The 20,219-nt window shown below is 42.0% G+C and overlaps 1 protein-coding gene across 2 annotated transcripts in view; it reads right to left on the bottom strand.

Moving 5' to 3' along the window:
• Positions 1 to 1,977: 1,977 nt before the first annotated feature.
• Positions 1,978 to 20,219, bottom strand: part of LPIN2 (lipin 2) — a 72,597-nt gene continuing 54,355 nt past the window's right edge. For both annotated transcript variants that reach the window (XM_074340263.2, XM_019755761.3), the window contains exons 9-20: positions 19,355 to 19,542; positions 16,703 to 16,796; positions 16,178 to 16,247; positions 15,329 to 15,418; positions 14,500 to 14,582; positions 13,446 to 13,590; positions 12,392 to 12,540; positions 11,752 to 11,838; positions 10,635 to 10,787; positions 10,110 to 10,224; positions 9,321 to 9,424; positions 1,978 to 8,994 (exon numbers count right to left, since the gene is read on the bottom strand). In XM_074340263.2, the coding sequence (XP_074196364.2) occupies positions 8,850 to 8,994; positions 9,321 to 9,424; positions 10,110 to 10,224; positions 10,635 to 10,787; positions 11,752 to 11,838; positions 12,392 to 12,540; positions 13,446 to 13,590; positions 14,500 to 14,582; positions 15,329 to 15,418; positions 16,178 to 16,247; positions 16,703 to 16,796; positions 19,355 to 19,542 (1,423 nt within the window). In that variant the 3' untranslated portion in view covers positions 1,978 to 8,849. The remainder of the gene's footprint in view (positions 8,995 to 9,320; positions 9,425 to 10,109; positions 10,225 to 10,634; positions 10,788 to 11,751; positions 11,839 to 12,391; positions 12,541 to 13,445; positions 13,591 to 14,499; positions 14,583 to 15,328; positions 15,419 to 16,177; positions 16,248 to 16,702; positions 16,797 to 19,354; positions 19,543 to 20,219) is intronic.

Below are 20,219 nucleotides of genomic sequence, written 5' to 3'. Positions count from 1 at the left end.
TAAAAACGAGAATTCTCGTTATCCGTCCTTAACGCATGGCTCAGAAAAAAACGAAGATTCTCGTGATCCGTACGCAACGTGTTAGTCTGGGCCTCTCTGTCCAGGAGTGCAAGGGGGAGGGGCGGGGAGACTGGCATTCTCATTTCTCCAGCTGGAGAATTGGCTAGAGGTAGCTGTTAGAGTATTGCTGGCTTCCTAGAAATGACTCATGGGAAAACACCCCAGGGCAATGGAGCATTTTCAGGAAAACCCAGTTGGCACATGCACATGCTTTTGCCCTCTCTCTCTCACCCCCCCTTGTAAAGACTATATACTCAGTGTCAGAGGAGACAAATGTGCAATAGGCGGAAAGGCAGGGACCAGGAAGGTAGTAACTACTTTTTTTCCCTACTCCATAGATGAATGATTCTCCAAAGCACCAAGCAACACTTGGTCCTACTCTCAGTGCATCCTGACAACTCATTTACTGAAAAAGGTGAATTTCAGCTGTGTGTTCAGGCTAGGCAAAGTTTTAAGTCTAATTAATTACAGCAGGTCCTGTGTTCACGTCAAGATGACAGGATGAAAGCTGGATCATGGCTCATTTAGGAGACAGCATCTTTCAAAAGGGAAAGGCCATCCTTTTGTACAGAGAGGAAATGGAAGGTCACCTGAACTCAGGGCTGCGGGAGCTCGGCGGGAGCTCGGCAGCAGCTCCTTCCAGGAGTCTGCAGTGTGCCTAAGCAGTGTGCCTGCAAGTGAGGCATATGAACCACGTCCTAGGACTTAATCAGGCACAGGGTTACAACTTCTGAAATAAAGGAGTTGTTGCTGAGATAAAGGTTGGGGCACTTCTTAGGTAAGCAGAGACAGGGCTGGGACATTTTTTTTGTCCCCGGCAAATGATTAAAAACAAAATGATCCTAGCAATAAAGAATGCAAATCAATGCAAACTGCATTTGAAATCATGTCCACATTAGCACATTAATTTAGTTTTCTCAGTGATCCTATCATCTTCCTGTTTCTCACAATTGATTTCCAGTTTGATATTTGTGATCAGAGACACAGCCAAGTCCACCCTTGTAGATTTGAAACACAGCTTTGCATATATTCACTTTCTAAACATACATATGGGTTTTCCCTGTACTGCCTTATCAGAGGGAAGGAAAAAGGAAGGATGCAAACTCTGAGGGGTGCAGAGTGCAGCAGAAGGAAGCTGAACTTAAGACAGGCCCTGGGAGAGCTCCAGGATGAAACTCACATTGCTTCTCCCTAAAGCGCGCGAAGCTGTTGGGGTTAAAGCTATTTCCTTTATAATCAACCTCTCTGAGCACTTCCTCTCTTCCCCAAATACACCTCAAATGGCCCCGTGGCCATCCCTCGACTTCTCACCCAGCTGTCATTACATGGCAAAGAAGCATGAAATGAGAGCTTTCCCACACCTGAAGGCACACTCTCAAGGAAGACTTCTGGGACTCAACATGTTCGGCACCTACTACATTAGGCAGGGCCTAGCGATCCGGGAGGGTAAAAAGATGCTCATTTAAATAATATGTGCGATGTGGTTTTTGATCCAAGATCACACTGACTTTCCTAAGCTGATGAAAACATCAGGATTGCTAAGTAGTATTCACCCTGAGGATAGGTTTAATGAAAGGTGGGGTGGTTCTGAGCAGGATTCTCAGGGGGCCCCTGAAATGCTGAGGGGTGGGATGGAAACACGCCTAGAGGATACCAGTGAGAACACACTAGAAATTACATATGTATGAATGAATCACTCCCTGGCAAAACCTACAAAGCAAGAGGTTAGTTCCTGAGGGTGTAGCCTCACTTTTGGAGTCAGGTTTTATAAAAATAAGCACCAAAAAAGAAGTCCTTTCTGTAGACAAATTTAAGTGTCAGCAAAAATCAAAATGGTAATTTATGGAAATTACCAATTTCTGGCAAGAGTACAGAGAAGATGGCTTAAGTGTCCTCTGAAGGAAAGAGTCAAATGCATTCAGTTTACGTTTGTTTATTATTGTAACATTTTGTTTTGAACATCAAACACTGCACCAAAATATGAGCCATTTATCTTAAGACAATTGTCTTTGCCATAACTAAGAGTACTGGAGTGATGTTTACAATCGATTTCTGACAACTTAAAACATTAATGGCACTGCTGTCCAATAATCAAATACTTCATCATCGACTATAATTATTAAATTAAAAGAGCAAAGTTTCCCTCTCCCTTTCTTCAAAACAAACCAAAAAAAACTAGTTTTCACCTGGAAAGAGTACTTACTTTAAACAAAAACTCAATTTTTAACTAGTTTCATTAAACCCAGCATGCTCTAAAATAGGGGAAACAAGGCTTCCCAGAGTAAATGTGATACTGAAAAGATGTTAAAATTCCCTGGAACAGTCTGTTTTCACCAACTTGCAAAAAGAGAAAAAGTTTACTCCTGACCTGTTTTCAGGTCTTGCCTGCACCTCCCAGAATGGGCTCAGCACCTCCAGTCATTTACGGGCTGTTGTCCCTCAACTGTTCTCCCTGTGACCGTCAGCGGCTTTTATTTTTGGACATCATAGTAGGAAGGTTCTCTTTCCCAGTTGCAAACGACGCAAATGTGTCTCAGCACAGCACCCAGAGCTCACACACAGGGCCCACAGGCCCACACGTGTTCTTCCCTACTCCCGAGAAGGCGCAGATGCTGACGCCACAGAGCTCCAGCTTACACGTACACAGCAAGGCAGACACTCAAGTCAAGATGAGTTGGAAAGAGGGAGAGGGGCCATGGCCTTTTCACCAGTGAAGCAACCGAGAGAATGACTGAGAAGAGCCCAGTTTGCCCGCCTGAGATACTGTCTGGCTGTCACCGAAAGCAGCGTGAGGCTAATGCTTCTTCATTCACTCACCCACCACCGTAAGGGTCTGTGTACAAACACACTCAAGGGCATCTCTCTTTCACAGAAAGAACACATGTCATTTGTACCAAATGGCAATGGATTTTCAGCACAAATAATACTTTCATAACACTATAGTAATAATAACCTACTTTTCAGCAAGAGGGACTCCTTTAAATAAGGGAAAAGACTTATGTTAATTAGCGTTATGTACCCACTGGATCAATCTGCAGTGATGAAATGACAGTTTAGTGCTAATGGACACTGGGAACAGCGATCAGCTGCCCTCAATGCAGGACTGGGAGACCCAGGGTCCCAGGAAGGCCCACGTGTCCAGAGAGATATTGTCTAGTCAAAAACTCTTTAAAGGACAACTAAAAAGGACTACAGAAAGCGTGTATTAAGATTTTCCATACTGCACATATGCAAAGAGGCCCAGTTAAGCTCGGGTTAAGCACATAAAGCTCATATTTTTCTAAAGCAAATACGGTTGAGGACACACTGACGGCATCTATGAGTAACTGCACAGCCACTCTACTAGGAACTGAATCCACTAACTGGGCAGAACTTCATAGAAACAAACTAATTTCCCTACCCTAATGGACATGAATAAATCCATTGAACAATGAGGCCTTGACCTATGTGCGGTGAGGAGGCTCACCCGGAGGAAATGTGTCCCCTCTGAGCACCTGTGCCTCCGGGTTCTGTCACTGAGAGCTGCATTCACCACGGTCTTGGCATCCAGTAGCCTTAGGAAAAACGCTGAGCTAAATCAGGGACTTGGAACTCTCCAATCTGGAAAAAAAACCGCCCCTGTTTCTCCATCTTTACATCAGTATTATTTTGGGGGAGCAAACTTAAACAAGGAGAGCCCCCAATACAAGAACAGGGGAAAGCAGAAGTGGGCATGGAAACTATCCTGAGCAGGCTGGTGCCTCTGCTCTGGAACTCAGCTCACTGCTTTCTCACCAACAGATGCCTGTGTGTGGTTATTTGATCCTCTGGAAGCCTCCCAACAGTTCTCGATTTGAGTACTGAGGTGATTGTCAGCACCCAGCCTGATCGCTCCAGGCTCTCCCAGCTCTGGAGGGGCTTATGGGATAGAGCCTTTCTCTGGCGCTATTTACTCGGACTCTGACATGAGCTGCAGGCAGAAGGACAGAGAAAAAGACCCTTCCCAAAGGTGAAAACGGTGGTTTAAGCCCTCGCTGCCAAGCAGAGGGCAGAAGCCTTAGGCACTGAGACTAGCGGCCCCCTCACTACCCTCCCAGAGCCCGCCCCGCCCCCACCTGCCCAGTGCTAGAAGCAGAACGGTAGCACTGTCAGATCAAAAGAACAGAATATTTGCAGTTCTGAGAACTGTGGTCCGCAGCCACGGACTTGGACTCGCAGCCCAACTAGTTCCAGCAAAGGGGAGAGAGCCCTGGGTGCAGGATGGGCTGTGGTGGTGGTCGCTGCCATTGCTCAGAGCCACCTCTCAGAACCCACCTACCCCTGTCCCCACCTATATGGGCGGATGCCTGCAGGAGTAAACAGAGCCGCTGAAACACATGGGCCCTGTTTTGGGGCAGGAAGAGCTTTGGAACTTCAGAAGCTCTCCACATCCCCCCACAGAGGTGGTGACCTGTGACCCAGGTGACCTGTTCACAGAGGAGAAGCCCTCCTTTCAGGGAATCCCCCCCATTGTGAGAAGCCAGAATAGTGCAGAGAAAATATAACACTACAGTGGGAGAGAGAATAAAAGGCTGCAGTCAGAGAGAAAATAAAACATTCTACCAACACCTATTGGAAAACAAAAGAAAGACCTCTTCCTATTAACCTGTTGCAGAACCCACTCCTGTAGATGTCTAAGAAGAGAAATAATAAATCATTAATTGCCGTGGATAACCAAGAACAAGACAGCTCAGAAAGAAAATGAAGTCTCCAGAAAATGAATTTAAAGACATGGAAATATGTGACTAAATGACAGAGAATTCAAGATTGCAGTTCTTAAACTCAACGAGAGGCAACAAAACACAGACAGGAAGTTTAATGAACTCAGAGAGAAAAATCAAAGAACAACACATGAACACTTTACCAAAGAGACTGAAAATTTTAAAAAGAACCAAATAGAATTTCTGGAGATTAAGAACTCAATAAAAGAAATGAAGAAAAAAATAGCCAGCTTAGGTAGTAGCGTTGACCAGATGGAGGAGAGTCAGTGACATCGAAGATAGAAATCTGGAAATGACACTGATGGAAGAAGAGAGAGACTTGAGACTTAAAAGAAATGAAAGAACTCTACAAGAACTTTGTCTCCATCAGAAACAGCAATCTAAGAATAATGGGCATACCAGAAGAAGAAGAAAAGGAGAAGGGAACAGAGTATATTCAAACAAATAGTCAATGAGGACTTCCCAAACTTGTGGAAAGAACTGGATCCTCAAAACCAAGAAGCAAATAGAACACCTAATTACCTCAGTCTCACCAGGCCTTCTCTAAGGCACATTGTACTGAAGCTGTCAAAAATTAATGAGAAAGAAAGAATCCTCAAGGTAGCCAGGGAAAAGAAGACGGTAACCTACAAAGGAAAGCCCATTAGATTATCATCAGATTTTTCAGCAGAAACTCTACAAGCCAGGAAGGAGTGGAATCAAATATTCAAACTATTGAAAGAGAGAAATTATGAGCCAAGAATAATATATCCAGCAAAGATATCATTTAGATATGAAGGAGGAATAAAGACCTTTCCAGACATACAGAAGCTGAGGGAATTTTCTAACACACAACCTGCACTACAGAAATATTGAAGGAAGCTATTTGACCTGAAACAGAAAACCAAAAGAATACAAAACTATAAGTAGTATTACGAACAGACAGAAGCAGGAAATGGCAACCCCTACACCACATAAGACAGTATACACTTAAACATAACATACAGGGTGAAGAAGGAAAAAAAAAAAAACACTTAAAGAAAAAGACAACTTGCTACAGCAGCACAGAAACCAACTCACAGCATAAATAGGGATAATTTGTGACAACAAAACATAAAAGGGGAGAGTAAAGGTCTGAACCGGCACAAGGGAATGGAGAAAGTAAGCGTGCTGAAGAAAATGGAATACTCTAAATATCAAACTTTCTTTTGCATAAACTTAATGGTAACCACTCAAAAAAAAATCCAGAACTGAAATATATAGCATAAAAAAAAAAAAAGAACTAGAGGGAAAAATCAGAATACCACCACGCTGAAATAATAGCAACAAAAAGGCAAAGAAACAATGGAGACATTTACTTTTTTTTAATGTCATTCATTTGTGAATAAGTGAAATCATATGGTATTTGTTTTTCTCTACCTGACTTATTTCACTTAGAATAATATCATCTAGGTCCACCCACAATGTTGCCAATGGAAAAAGCAACAAAGCTGGCAATTGGAAAAAAGAAAATGGTGTGGATATTATTGAAAATGCTCCACGAGAGCAAACAAGTAATGACAACTTGACTTATGATGAAGCACACCAAAATAATAGAACTGTTAAAATGTCAGCATTAAGATTAGGAGGAGGAGAAGATGCAAAATCACCTGGGGATTCTCAGTTTCTCTGCAAGACGTCCACAGAAGTATGTGGATCATTTCTGTGGCACTGCAGATCAGAGAGGAAAATATATCCTTACTAGAGTAGAAGATTCTTCAGAATGGCATCATACTAGTTGGACCTTCACTCAGGACACTTGTGAAAGATCCAGGGATTGGAAAGTTGATGATCGATGTCCGTTTGCATCACACTCGACGACGAAAAATGTGTCAGCATCCACAGAGTTTGGGCAGATATCCTTAGCAGATAAAGAAAAGGCTCATATTGGAGAACTCACTTAAGCATGATGTCAGAGGAAGAGCAAGGGAGGAGTGATAGAAGTGAAAATAACCCCCCACATGTTGTACTAGAGCAAAATGACACTCAGGGAACATGTTCTCGAGAACACAATGACAGAATACTACAAGATGCAATTCTAACCAGGGACCTTTGCAAACGAAAGGAGAAAAACAGATCTTAAGGAAATGAATTCTGAGAGTCATGAAAAAGATCTGTTGCATGAAATTGCCATACTAAGACTGGAACTAGACACAGTCAAAAATCACAATCAGGAAATGGAAAGTATTTTGAGGACATTGCAATTTTAAATCAATGACTGTCTTCCAAAGACAATAAAACTGAATGAGGAAACAAAAACAGTATTTCAATATAATGGACAGCTGAATGTTCTGACAGCTGAGAATAAAATACTAAAATCTGAAGTGGAGAATGAAAAACAAAAGAAAGATTGGAAACAGAAGTTGAATCCTACAGTTCCGGGCTACTTACTGCTATCCATAAATCTTGAGCAAAGTCAGAAATCCAACAGAGACCTACAGCTTGCTTGCCAGGGAGCAAGAGACAAATGGTCTGGCTTATGGGACAAAATGAATTTTGATATGTCTAACTTAAAGGATAACAATGAGATTCTTTCTCAACAACTTTCTAAAGCTGAAAGTAAATTCAATAGCCTAAAAACTGAGTTCCATTACACAAGAGATGCTGTCAAAGGACTTTGGTTTTAGAACGTGTTCACAGAGACCTAAGCCAAACCTAGCATCAAAAGGAGGAAACGGAACAAGTGTATCAAATCCTCTAAGAAAAAGTGAATACATATATTGGAAAGCTGGAATCCCTAGAGAAGAGGTGTCCTCACCTAGAAAGTGAAAATACCTTGCTTCAACAGCAACTGGAAGATGCTCGCAACAATAGTCTCAATAATGAAAAGACAGTAATTAAAAGTAAAAGGCCAGCTTCATGACATCATAAAAATACTTCAAGTTCAAACTGAGAAAGAAGGTCGTATACTGGAGGAGAGAAATAAAGAATTAATCAACGAATTGAATCATTTCAAAAAATACTGTATCCGTAGGAAACTTTAAAGAAAAAAGTATCCAGAAAGATAAATAGTTTTCACATTTCCTGAAAGAAAATTCAATGTTTAGATATTTGATGATGGGGAAATGTTGAATGTTGTTGCATATTAAAAATATATGGACTGCAGATGTATTTGCTGTAACAGCTTAAAAGCATACATTGTATCCAGCAAATAAAAATTAGACAAGTTAAATAAAAAAAGAAAGAAAAAGACCCTTCCCAGGGGCCATTGCAAGTGCATATCTGCATTTCTAAGGCCTCCCTGAAAACAGAGCTGTTCTTTGCTGTTTAACCAACTCCCACTGTTAATTCTGTTCTTAGAGACATCAAATAGATCCTGCGAAACTGTTTCTTCTGGCTAGGTCCAAGACATAACTTAAGGGTCTCCATCACGGAGCCGTCACAGAGGAGATGGCGATAACCTAAGGGGAGTTCTTCCCCAAGAGCCCATATCTGTGGGGCTGGGATGAGTGGCCTGGGCCCCGCCCAGCAGCCGTGCCGCTTCAGTGCACAGGGTCGGAGCCCACCGAAGAAACGTGTGCAGGTGGCTGGAGGCAACATCACTGACTGGGCCTGGAGCGGTTCGGTGGACCCTGGTCCCCTGAAGAAAGCCCTGGTTTTAGAGGGAAACACTTTCAACTGCCCAGTGGAAATTATAACTTTACTTTGTGCAACATTTTGGTCCACTCTTACTTAGCTTTTCTTCCTTTTAAATTATGCAATTAAAGGAGCACCCAGCACACAACTCTACACAGAGTGTGTGTGAGGAACGACCTATGACAGGAGCCCAGGCCGCCAATCTCAGGTCCAAGCTCCCCTCACTTCTCCGCTAGGGCACGGAGTTGCAACCTCATGGAGCAGGAGGGTGAAGGAGATGGCAGTTCCAGCTCCAGGAGCTCTCCCAGTCCCTGCGGGTGCCTGGCTGTCAACATGGGTCTTGTCCCGCACCTGTGGCTGGGAGGGAAGCCCAGTGTCCTCTGTCCAGCAGAAGTGCCGGTCACCTTCCTTTGCTGCAAGGTGAGTGACTGAGGACCTCCCCCAGGAGGGGCCGCCTCAGGCCAGGTCATCCAGGTCCACTTTGGGGATTGGGTCTCGCCAGTAGCAGAAGGAACTGAACTCCGGGCATGGAAAGGCAGAATTCTGTTCCTTATTCAGAAGTGGGAACACGTGCTCCACGAGCTCGCTCAGTCTGTGATACCTGGGAGAAGGAGTTGGCGAAGAAACACAAACTGTTACTGTCAAGTTGACCTAAGAGCATAAGATTGCTGGTTGTAAAGCTAGTAATTCAGATTCCTCAGATGGGAAGGATCTGAAACAGGTCTCCATCCCTTCCCAGGCACAGACTTCCTCTTCAAAGTCTAGGAGAATCAGTATTCCCATAAATAGAGGAGAAAACACCCAAATAGGAAAGCCTCCAAAGGCTTTCTGTTCTGATACTGAGAGAGGCCTGATTCTTAATATCTGTCTGTCCCCAATGTCACACCAGCTCCAGGGGGCTAGGCTGGGAAATGGGAACACACTTACGATGACTTGTTTCCTTTGGTCCTTTCTTGTATTAATTCACCCTTGGGGTTCACGGTGAATATTCTGCAGTCTGGAACTCCAACCTGTGTGTAAGCATATACATCCTGGGGAAGGAAACATCAAGCAGGGTGATTACAGGGAGAAGAAATTAGGAGCTGCTTCTCCAGTTCCTTGTGAGCCAGTATTGCACAAACAGAAGATTGTCTACAGAAAACATGCAGAACTCGGCACTATGTAGCTTTCCACTGAAGGTGAGCTTTAGACAAACCCAAAGTGAGAGCGGAGCCAAACCCAGAGGTGCTCGGGGAATCAGGAAACGTGGGTGCCAAGGAGACACCAGGAACAATGGAGCAGAAGGGATCCCACTGCCTGCCAGGGGCCAGGAAGCAGCCCTTTCTGCATGTCTGGAATCTGAGGGACCTTCTGAGGGGAGGCAGGTTGGGGAAGCATTAATGAAGGATGAGCACTCACCCCGCGGTTCTGGGGTGGATCCAAGGACAGGCCTTAAAAACACGTACGTGAGTTGGAACCCTCTGAGATAACGGAATTGAAACCACAGAAACAGAGCAAGTGCCCTTTGCTATACACCAAAATTCTGAGGCAGATCTCCACTTGCAGGACCTCCCAAATTACTGTGTTAATTTGGAATAAAGTGAAAACCTATTCAGCAGAACAGACATTCATTTTGCCTATAAAATTCATTTGAGAATTATGACATGGCTATACTCTAAAGTACATTCCTCTGAATTTTACCCACATCAGAATGTGTAGTCCACAGCAGACACTTACATTCGGACGGTTTCCAAAGGCAGCATAGAAGGGCTGCTTAGATGGGGCAAACAGATTCTTGATGTCGTTTAGACACTCAATTTTGAATTTCTCTGGTTTCTTTTCTATCACTTCCCTAGGGAAAAAAAAGAGTTGAATACAGTCACCCAATTGAAAGTGGTAGTTTTCCCTGCTGTTTGGTCCTGGAAAGATTTTAGTGCTCATAACCACCCCAAATTTTTAATCCTTGTAACTGGTATCTTTCTCTCTCCATCTCTGTCAGTCAATGTGATGACTAAGAAAATGTGATGGGGTTTGGGGAAAAACAACCACTCCTAGAACTTGACTTTCTTTGACCGTGCTTGACACAGACCAGGTGAGCCGTGATTTAGAATGCTATGGGGGAGCCAAAGAACTAAGACAGACACAGAAGCTCTGAAACAGATACCAACAAACCCTTCCAATGAGCCTGACACCCATCCTTGCACACAGTTCATTCAGCCCCACGCCCCATGCACTCAGAGGGGCTGCCCACTGGGGAGGTACCTGTGGAAGGCAGAGAACAAGCTGCTGGGGGACAACATCAGAGGGCCTCGAGGCAAGATAGTGCCCTTGTCATTGACCCAGTGCAGGTAGCCACGGGTCATGTCGGCCATGCCGATGGCACGCGCGGAGCAGTACAGAAACTTGTAGCCGTTCCTAAAAGAGAACGTTTCCTGTTTAGCCCATAGTGCTTTGGCTAAAGGTGAAAAAAAGCACTTTTCTTTTAGAAAATCCAAATAAAGATCCTCTCACTTACTGTGAAAATCAAATTCTTGCATTTAACAGGAAAATATAATTATAAAGATTTCACCTTTCCGTGGAAAACACCATGGGAGAAAATGGAGGTATAAGCAGCTAGGGATTATGCTAAATTTGCAAGTATTGATGTATCTTCAGCATCTAGTCTATGAAAGCCAGATTACACAACAGACAAAAATCTTGAACTATCTTTAAATTATCTGCTATAAAGGAAAGATACCTAAGGATCTTATTTATAAAGACAATTTACAGAGTGCAAACCATTCTGTAAGCCAAGAAGCAAAATTATACCTGGTTAACTGATATAATTTTCATATTAGGGTATTTCAACTAAAGCTTAAGACATTGTAATTTTTCAAATCAATTTAACTCATACATATTAGGGTCCCACAAATGCCATGGCACTGTTTTCTCTGTTGCACTGGCATAGAAGACCCCATGGATGAAATGTTTCCCCCATGCATGCAAGCATTACCTCCTCAAAGAAATACCCAATTTAAAAATACCCAATTAATAAACCAAAAATGAAAACCAGCTCTTGTTAAATTACAGCTAAAAACTCAATTATAGCTATAACTATAAATATAGGTAGTGCCTAAAATTCATAGCGTTGTGAGAATGAGATGACATAGGTTAAACGTAACGTGTGCCAGGCACACAGCTCACATTCCATAAATAGTGGCTGCTACTTTTCTTTGTGTGAGGCTATAGGAAAGGAGTGGGCAAGAAGAGCAAGAATAGCTGGATCATGAACACACTATTTCCACAGACTGATGGATGCATGCTGTTTTTTCTGTAGTTCTTAATCAAAGCAAAATTCTAGTCCACTACAGCGCATTAGCAGGTGGGATGGGAGACCTACTCATTGATAGAATGGTAGAGCTTTGCGATACCCTGATGAGTCCAGTCTTTACCCAGCTGTGGAAGAATCTGTCCCAAAGCATCAGACCTAAGAGGGTAGAAATAGGAAAAGGTATTAGGAATCAAGCATATAAAGCCAAGTATTTTCCTTTTTCTGCCGAAAAACACTGAGTGCAGGAGGGGTAGGTCGGTGAGTGGAGACAATCTATAAAGGTGATTTCATCATGGCCTGTGCAACAGTGAGACAGTCTCTTACAAATACACCCACCGAGGAGCTTCGGAGAGTAGAATCAGAAATGAGAGCCAGCAGTTCATTTTCAGAAATAATTTGCTACGCATCCTTTTTTTCTTCCGCTTAGTGTCACCTGCTTTTTAGTTTTTTTTAAAGCCAAAATTTGGAGACCAAATACCTAAATCTTCCCATAAGTTATTTTTGACGTTACATTAGTATGGCTCCACCAATTTCCTCTATCCATAACATGACCCCATGTGGGCTGCACTCACGACACTGAGTATCTGTAGTTAAAAAGCACTCCTGACACTGGCCGAGCGCTGGGTGCCTGCTGAGGGGATCCCACTGGCCCCAGTGCACACTGACCTGCTCCTCCTCTCCCTGCCTCTCACCACGGACTCCTGCTTACTTGGTTATTGTGCCGTCAATATCAGAAATGATGATCTTGTCATTCCAGTTCCACAGGTAAATGGTCCCTGCACAGCGGCAAGTACCTTGATACTGGGTTGTAATACTAAACACGACATCATTTGGGCCATCTTGAAGCTTTAGTTTTGCCTTTTATAAAAAGTAGAAGAATAAAGAAAATCACAGAGGCAGAATTTTTATAAAAACTAGTGGTACATACATTACTTTGACGGAATCACACGCAACTATTAAAAGTCACATTTTCCAATAATATGTAGTCAACTGAGATTGCTTAAGATATAATGTGAAAAAGGATCCTAATTTCCAAAAAATATGTGTATGAATAAAGAATGAGAAGAAATACATTAACATAACTGAAAAAAAAAAAGAAAATTAGCTGAAAATTTTGGAACAGTCTCAATGTTTACAAACCAGGTAGGTGTCTGTCACATTACCACACACCTGGCCCAGGGCTGCACAAATGGCTCACTCTCAGTGAGCTGGGCTGGAGCCATCGCTGGAACAGTGTTTGGGATTCCATGAGACTTTTCTGATCTCTCCCAAACACAAAACCTCTCTGTTCCTCCTCCATACCTGAGACTACCCTGGGACACAGCAAGTCCATTTCACACTAAAAATAGGTGAAAAGTCAGGGAATGAAAAAAAAAAAAACAGAAAAGGGGAAATTGTGTCTAAATAAGAAAACATTATTTCTCTATTATTACGGTTCTCAATAGACAGTAGGTGGCCCAGTGATGGGCTAGCTGTGTAAGATTCATGGGAGAAACAGGTTAAAAATACATATTCCTCAGCTCACTCCCAGAGACTGAGGTGGGAAGTCTGGGGTGGTGGAGAAAGCTGGCCCCAGATCCCCAGGTGATCCTGGCGGTCTCTGGGGTGGGGGCACTGTTCTACTCTATAGGAACATTGACATAACCACACATTGTGTTGTGTGTGTGAGGCTTGGGATTCAGGTGGGCAGAAGAGGAAGCAGGTCAACTTAAACAGTTAGTAAGATAATCCGACTAGATCCACACAGATAACACACTACTCACGATCTGGTCCGAGGAGAGGCGAAGAGACTTCTTATACGAGGTTGTGCTGCTGTGGCTCGGGGGCTCCATGGGGACGGGGTCTGCTTTGATTGATTCTTCAAGCTCCTGTGACCCCTCATCACTGGATGAATCATCCTCGGCCGTCCTATTCAACATCAATCAACCCAGTTACTGAAGTAGGCTGTTTAGTTGATGAGAACTTTTGATTTAGGATTGAGAAGGAAGAGATCCTAAATCCATTCTAGGGATGGGTAGGGTTCCCTCTGCTGCTCTCCCACATGCAGCTTCCATGCCTGGATATTCATTTCATGAAGTGCTAAGGCCACCCTTCTCCTCCCTCTCATGACTGGCTAGCGATAACTTTCTGGCTATGACTGGGCATTTTCTGCTGTGATCAGTGAATACTACTAGGTCTACTTACATGTTGAAGAGGATATGTATGTTTCAAAAGGTACAAATTAAAGAAAATAATTGCTTATATTGATTTAAAAAACTATCAAGAAAGATTTTCTACACCCCTTTTAAAAGAAGGGGGTAAAGAGTTAGGGAATAGAAGGAGAAAGAATTTGGGGAAAGTACACACAGATGGCAGAAACAAGAACGGGGTAGATGATGGCACCTCCTGTCAGGGCCAGTGTGCTATTTCTTCCCAGAAATGAAACAGACCCACCCCAATCTTTGAATTCTCTTTCATATCTCCCTTTTGTCCCTGAAAGGAAGCTAGGGCGCAGGAGCACCACAACAGCCCGTCTTAGGGCTCCTCAAGATTCCCCCTTCCCAAAGGTCTACATGTCACAGGCCTCCGAGTCCACGACTCCAGGATGGGAGCAAGGTACTTAGGAGGCAGTGATGGGTATATTTACTTCTCTAAGCAGATAATGTCTTTATCACCTGCTAGCTGAGTGGCACCAACAAGCCACTACTCACATTGTGTCCATAGGAGAAAAATGTTTCTAAGAATTAAACAAAACTGTCAAAATCAACTTGAATGCAATGACCAAAGCAGGGGTAGCCCAAGTGCTGTGAGCCTGGAGGAAGGACAGGGCGCCCCTACCTGCCACTGGCTGGCTCTTTTGCACTGGATAGCAGGTCACTAGTTGATGGCACCTCAGATTTCCCTTCCTTGGCCTCTGGCAGCTAAAAAAAAAAAAAAAAAGCAGGACAGTAATGGCAGAATGCAATATTTGCCCCTAGTGACAAGCAGAAATTCACCAGCAGCCCTCTCTAAGAATGGGTAAAACCGCCTTCTGAAGCTACAACTTAAAAATGCTCAAGAAAACAGACTTTGTCTAGTTTAAGCCAAAGGACCGAAACCTGAAATAGAAGTCATATGCTGCTACACCAAATCTGTCACTATAAAGCCAGAGGTAAAAATTTTAAAAGAGCACTATTTCAAGTCACCTAATATAATACAACTGGTCCACACTCATTTGGTTCACAGCAGGGACACCAGGACTACAGAACAGAAGTGACTGATGCTACCTCCTCCTGTGTAGGAGGGTAACGAGCGCTGGTTATATCTGGAAGGTAATGCAGCAAAACGGAAAGTGTTGGAGGTGAACTCAAAGTCAAACCGCATCACCATCCCTCACCAGTTATGTGCCTCCGGTCAAGGCACTTCCCCTCTTTGGGTTCCAGTTTCCTCACAAAGGGAACTCAAACATTTATACTGCTGGGCTATAGTAAAGGTGAGAGGTAATGTACGTAAAGCACCTAACATAGCATCTTGACATAGCAACTATTCAAAAATGGTGACTGTTATTATAAAAGAGCAATATATAGCTCAAGTGGACTTTTTTGTGCTTGGAAAGAGTCCTATTTTTTAAATAAATGGAAGATTCACTTGTTTTCAGCTCATGGAAGGATACCTCTAGGTTGGTTACCTGTTTGATCATGCTTTCTCTCTTACGCCAAAACCACCAGCGACCAGATTTCTTTGGCATCTTATCTTTGATCCAGGACTCCACCGTAGCCTGGAAACAATGAACGTGAGTGAATCTAACAATCTATCAGTCACAAAGCACCCGATTACTTCCCACTACTAGCCTGAAGGATGGTGCCTTATCATGGAGTATGAGCCACGATCTCCATATCTCCCAAACTCCTCTAGTTTTTAACACTTATAGAAGATAGACAGTGTCCTCTTCTGTGGCAGTATGGCTTCATGGCAGATCGGTGCTATGAGACCAAATGGTCTGGCTACATAGGAGCAGCACCCTGGGGGGATGGCAGGGGAACTGCTCTCATTTCTCTACCCTTCGAAAATGTGGCTCCCTGAGTTACGAGGCCCAACTAGGTTGAGGCCCAACTAGGCTTCTTGTAGGTCAGAGTCAAAGCAAACCTTCAGGTTACACGTACAGCTTTATTAGCCACAATGACAGAATCAGTGATGTCATGATCCTGGTGGCCACATCACCCTCTTCTTGCAGCTTCTTTCCATATTAATGAGATAATTTTTTTCATTCTTTCTATCTGTAACAATCACTAAAATGTCTCAACTTTTGTACACAATCAGAAACTGATAAAAATGACAAAGATGTGGCAGCTGAGCTAATTTCCTAGATTTGGGGCATGAGATCATTTGAGTGGGTACATAGAACTCTTTGGATCTTTTATAATATTAAATAAAAATTTAAAGAGTAGCCAGTTTAGAAATATGCACATATGGATTTTTCTATGTACTCTATGGTGTAGATACTTTTGAAAAGGCAAGAAATGGTGGATCATCTCACCTTAGGCAAACTCTTCTGGAATACTTGCAAGCTAAGTATCATGGGAGCGGCCAAAGCCCAGTTATAGTAACTGTAAGAAATAAAAATTGTGCAAAACCATTACACAGAGAGAGAAGAGGGTGAGAGAAAAGGGTAAGAAGGGAGGGAGGGAGGGAGGGAGGGAGGGAGGGAGGGAGGGAGGGAGGGAGGGAGGGAGGAAGAAAAGAGGAGAGGTAGAAATAACATAAAATTCCTTATTCTTTTCAGTAAAAAGATTAGCTAAATTTTTTGTCACATGAATAATCTTTGTTTCAAGCCAAATTTCTACGAACAGAGAAGCAGTAAAATCTACACAAAACAGAGTAGCATTTTAATGCTTCATTTAAAAATGAAGTTGAGGCTTCGCGTTCACTTCAAAGATTTGCCCATTAGGTCCTTTACGTGAAATTACATATTTTATTGCAAGAAAAACTGTAATAGCTAAAAAGAGCACTTGGAAAAAGCCCTGTACGAGTATTTAAGAATTACAAAAGCAAGACTATTTACCGATTGTATATCCGTATTACAAGGTTAGGATTGTCTATAAGTCCAGGGTTCTCTGCAAATTCATGATAAGTAATGATATGCTCCATGAATTTTTCTGCAATGTAAAGTAATAACAATCAATTTGGTTAGAGATTACATAAATTCCCAATATCACAATACTCTCTGCATTAAAGGGACTATAGCATAAAATAAAATGTCCTTTTAAAAAAATCTGACTTTAATATCCATCAAAAACAAAATGTTAAGACACTTCCCCCAACCCCCAGGACAAGAAAGAACACTTCTTTTCTATCCTTCCCCTTTTCCACCACTCCTTTCCCAGTTAAAACAAACAAACAAAAAACAGGAGAAAGGGATACGCCAGCGACTTTTAGGAAAATAAGATTACAGGTAACCCCCATATAGCACAGTTGTTAGGTTCCTAAAAAATGACATGTTATGCGAATCTGTGTTATACGAAACGACGAACTAATACAAAAAAGGGGGTTAGGTTCCAAAAATTTAAAAAACATACTATTATATTTTTATAATTAAGAGAAATACCTTTATTCAAGCAATTTTCACCAAAAGTATAACATATTAATATGTATTAAATAATGTTTTCTTCGTCATCACTACTAAGCACCATTAACCGAGGGCGTTTTCTTTTTGACAAGATATCTTCATCCTCTGAACTTAATCCTCCACAAACAAAATGGATTTAAAATTCTAATAAATTTTAAAATTCTGCAGTCAAATCTGATACGACATCCACGCTCAAATGAAAAATTTCAAATGAGATATCTTTTGCTCTTAAAAGCTCTTATTATGCTTCATGCTCCATGTTGTATGGGGATTTTTCTAATTCTCAAACCATGTTAGCGTGAAACTCTGCTCTAAGATGCTGTGTTGTATGAGGGTTTTCCCCAATTCTCGAACTGTGTTAGAGCGAAACTGTGTTAAAGAAGTGCCGTGTTATATGGGGGTTATCTTGTATAGATGTGGCCAGAGAGAAAGGATCTCTCTCTCTCTCTCTCTCTCAATAAATAATGAAAACTAAGTTTCATTCTTATCAAAGGGAGAAACTCTTTACTGGCAGGCAACTGCATAACAGGAATGGTCATGAGGGTCTTATAGCTTTAAGTGCATGCTACAGTAGGAAAAAACAAAACATTTTATAACTGATTGGAGAAAAAAACAAATATGTACCAAAATTTGGCTTTGGGTTTATCAAGAAATAAATTCCAGGGGCGGCCGGTTAGCTCAGTTGGTTAGAGCGCAGTGCTCATAACACCAAGGTTGCCGGTTCGATCCCCACGTGGGCCAGTGAGCTGCGCCCTCCACAACTAGATTGAAACAACTACTTGACTTGGAGTTGATGGGTCCTGGAAAAACACACTTAAAATAAATAAAAGTTAAAAAAAAAAATTTGAAGTTCTAGCAGAATGAATGAGAATGCATGTATTTTTATACCCTGTTCGTAAACCTATATTCTAGAAGAGCCAAGCTAACAAGAGAAATTTTTCACTGGGATTGTTCCTCCTGGTAATTTGTATATTATTTATTTTTACTTGCCATTTCTGCCTCCTCCAATAACAAACTCTACCTTAGTTACCCGTATTTTTTTAAAGCGTAAATTTTATAGTTTATTTAAATTACAAACTTTCCATTCCCCACCCCCTATATTTTTTTAAATGAAGGCTTATGGGGGTTAGATAATAATTAGAATGTGACCTTTTTAATTTTGTCCCTGGAAGGAACCACTGGCCATAATACACTCTTAATTTCTTGCAAAAAATGAAACAAATAGAATTAAGACATGGAGAAGAAAGAGGAATAATGAGCACCCTGTGACCCTAAAAAAGAAAAATATTCAGGAAAACACAGAAGTGCACCCAGCCTGCCACGTGCAAGCCTTCAGTTGCTCTGAGGGTGAGAGAAGACAAAAGATGATGCTGGTGATGGAAAAAAACCTTTCCTTAAAGGAAAATCAATCAAAAATGATCAGCCAAACTGGGAAAATATTAAGAGGAGTTTAGTTTACTAAGAAAGGCAAAACCAAAAAGGCCAAAGAACTTGGGACAGATACACACACGGGTGGCTCAATCCATGCCAAAGATGTCTGAACTATGTCTGCTAAGCTCCTTCCTTTCTCTTGAGCAACTTTACTCTCCTGGGCCAACCCACAAGACTGAGGCAGAAAGTAATCCCTTCTACTTTTTGCCAAAAAGACCATTTACTCAGTGAACAATCAGTTTTCAATAACTTCAAGCCCTACTCTTGTATCTAAGGCCCACTGCTTTCCAAGAGGGCAGCTGGGCCCCAGTCCCACAGACATTTCAACAACTTGACAGATGAGAAACTGATGCAGCTTGAGCTGACCCTGGTTGCTCAGCAAACAGGGCAGCTTGACACCTCTCAGCCTCTTAATGTGAAGTGAGAGCCTTCAAGGCACACTCCCTTACCCAGGCCATTTATATACAATGTCACTCCATATGAGGTACCTTAAACAAGGGGCTAAGAATCTTACATTCAAGGGAGACAACTGTTACCTGCACGAGATCACTAAAGGACTTACTTAATACCCTGAAATGGCTAAACAAGCAGATTTTCAATCAAGTGATGACCAGGCTGCTTTCTCAAATGAAGACAGAACATGACTGCCCAGCATACCTTTAGAAATTTCTCCATTCTCACTGAGGCCCCCACAAAGGGAGAGAGTGACGTCGGGCAAGTCCATGGCAGAATCTGAGAGGCACTCGGTGCCACTATCAGCAGCTGCACTTCCCACTGACTGTGGGGACTGGGAGCCAGAGAGTGTGTCAGACTCAGGCCACTGTCTGGAGCTGGGGTCCGATTCACTGTGGGCAGGGAACAGGGAAAAAAGGACTTGCTTTATTATAACTTTCTGTTTTCCCCGTTTACTACATTGTTCTCTGATGGCTCAAATCAAGTAACATATCCCCTTTAAAAAGCAACAGATTGATCTACAATCAGACATAGCTTTTCTTTGGTAGTGTTAGAATCATATCATAAGTGACATTAAAAATAACCTATTAGCACTACTGAGGAATCAACTGTAAGTACAATAAGTATGTCACACAAAAAAATTACTGTAAGTTATTCACAACAACACAAACATTTCAACTACAGCTTTTCTGATTTTAATTAAAGGAGCAAAGAATTTTAAGCATTTATTTACATTTCCATGATGAAAATGACAGGGTAATTAGGAAAAATCTGATGTTTGGAAACCTTTTGATCCTAACTTCCTAGAAAAAGCTGTGTACTATATACATCCTGTAGAAAATTACTGTAGTTCAAGGTTATATTATTTTTAAAAACAAAGCTTTTCTAAATTCATCTGTTACACCACAAAATAGAACAAAGAAATGAAGAGAAAATTCTCAGGGGGCTAACCCACCATGAAAAGCAATGTACTGTGAAATACACTGTTCTTACATTAGCGTGAAGGCCAAAAATAAATATGAGGCTATTCAATACTTTCATTTTTCTAGATGATAAGACACAGAAGCCA

This window comes from Rhinolophus sinicus, chromosome 4, assembly GCF_057876585.1.
Source record: "Rhinolophus sinicus isolate RSI-liver-muscle chromosome 4, RSI-T2T, whole genome shotgun sequence".
Taxonomy (NCBI): domain Eukaryota; kingdom Metazoa; phylum Chordata; class Mammalia; order Chiroptera; family Rhinolophidae; genus Rhinolophus; species Rhinolophus sinicus.
Note: the sequence above shows the minus strand (reverse complement) of the source record. Positions and strands in the feature narration are given on the sequence as shown.